Source organism: Penaeus monodon, chromosome 15, assembly GCF_015228065.2.
Source record: "Penaeus monodon isolate SGIC_2016 chromosome 15, NSTDA_Pmon_1, whole genome shotgun sequence".
Classification (NCBI taxonomy): Eukaryota; Metazoa; Arthropoda; class Malacostraca; order Decapoda; family Penaeidae; genus Penaeus; species Penaeus monodon.
The window spans coordinates 1,271,024-1,271,401 of NC_051400.1; the positions used below are offsets into that span (position 1 = coordinate 1,271,024).

Genomic DNA, 378 nt, shown 5'->3' on the forward strand with positions numbered 1-378 from the left:
TGTTAATTCTCCAAGTAAAAAGACAATTAGGAAACAAGCAACGAAAAAAAATACAAACGTCAAGTGATTATAAGTACAATCCCACCCCATCGCAAGGGGATCCAACCCACACAAGAGAATCTCCGACCATAAACACACAACCGCCATACCTCGAATTGAAAGGACTTATTCAGTTCCAAGCCTTTTACTGTGTGGCACCGCTGGTAGGCTGAAGAGGACGGGCAATCATTAACAAACACTGATTCATGCGACGGCAAGATGTAGAAATACTGGATCTGGCCGTTGATGGGACAAGGGTCATTCCAGAACAGCTGGACTTGCTTGGGACACACCAGGCCGGCGGTCAGGTCTCGCACGGGCGTCGGATCTGAGGATGGT

General features: G+C 47.9%; 1 protein-coding gene across 1 annotated transcript in view; it reads right to left on the bottom strand.

Annotated features, from left to right (window-relative positions):
* Positions 1-378, bottom strand: part of LOC119582085 — a 36,499-nt gene that overhangs the window by 10,109 nt on the left and 26,012 nt on the right. The window contains exon 16 of the mRNA XM_037930332.1: positions 150-367. Within this exon, the coding sequence (XP_037786260.1) occupies positions 150-367 (218 nt within the window). The remainder of the gene's footprint in view (positions 1-149; positions 368-378) is intronic.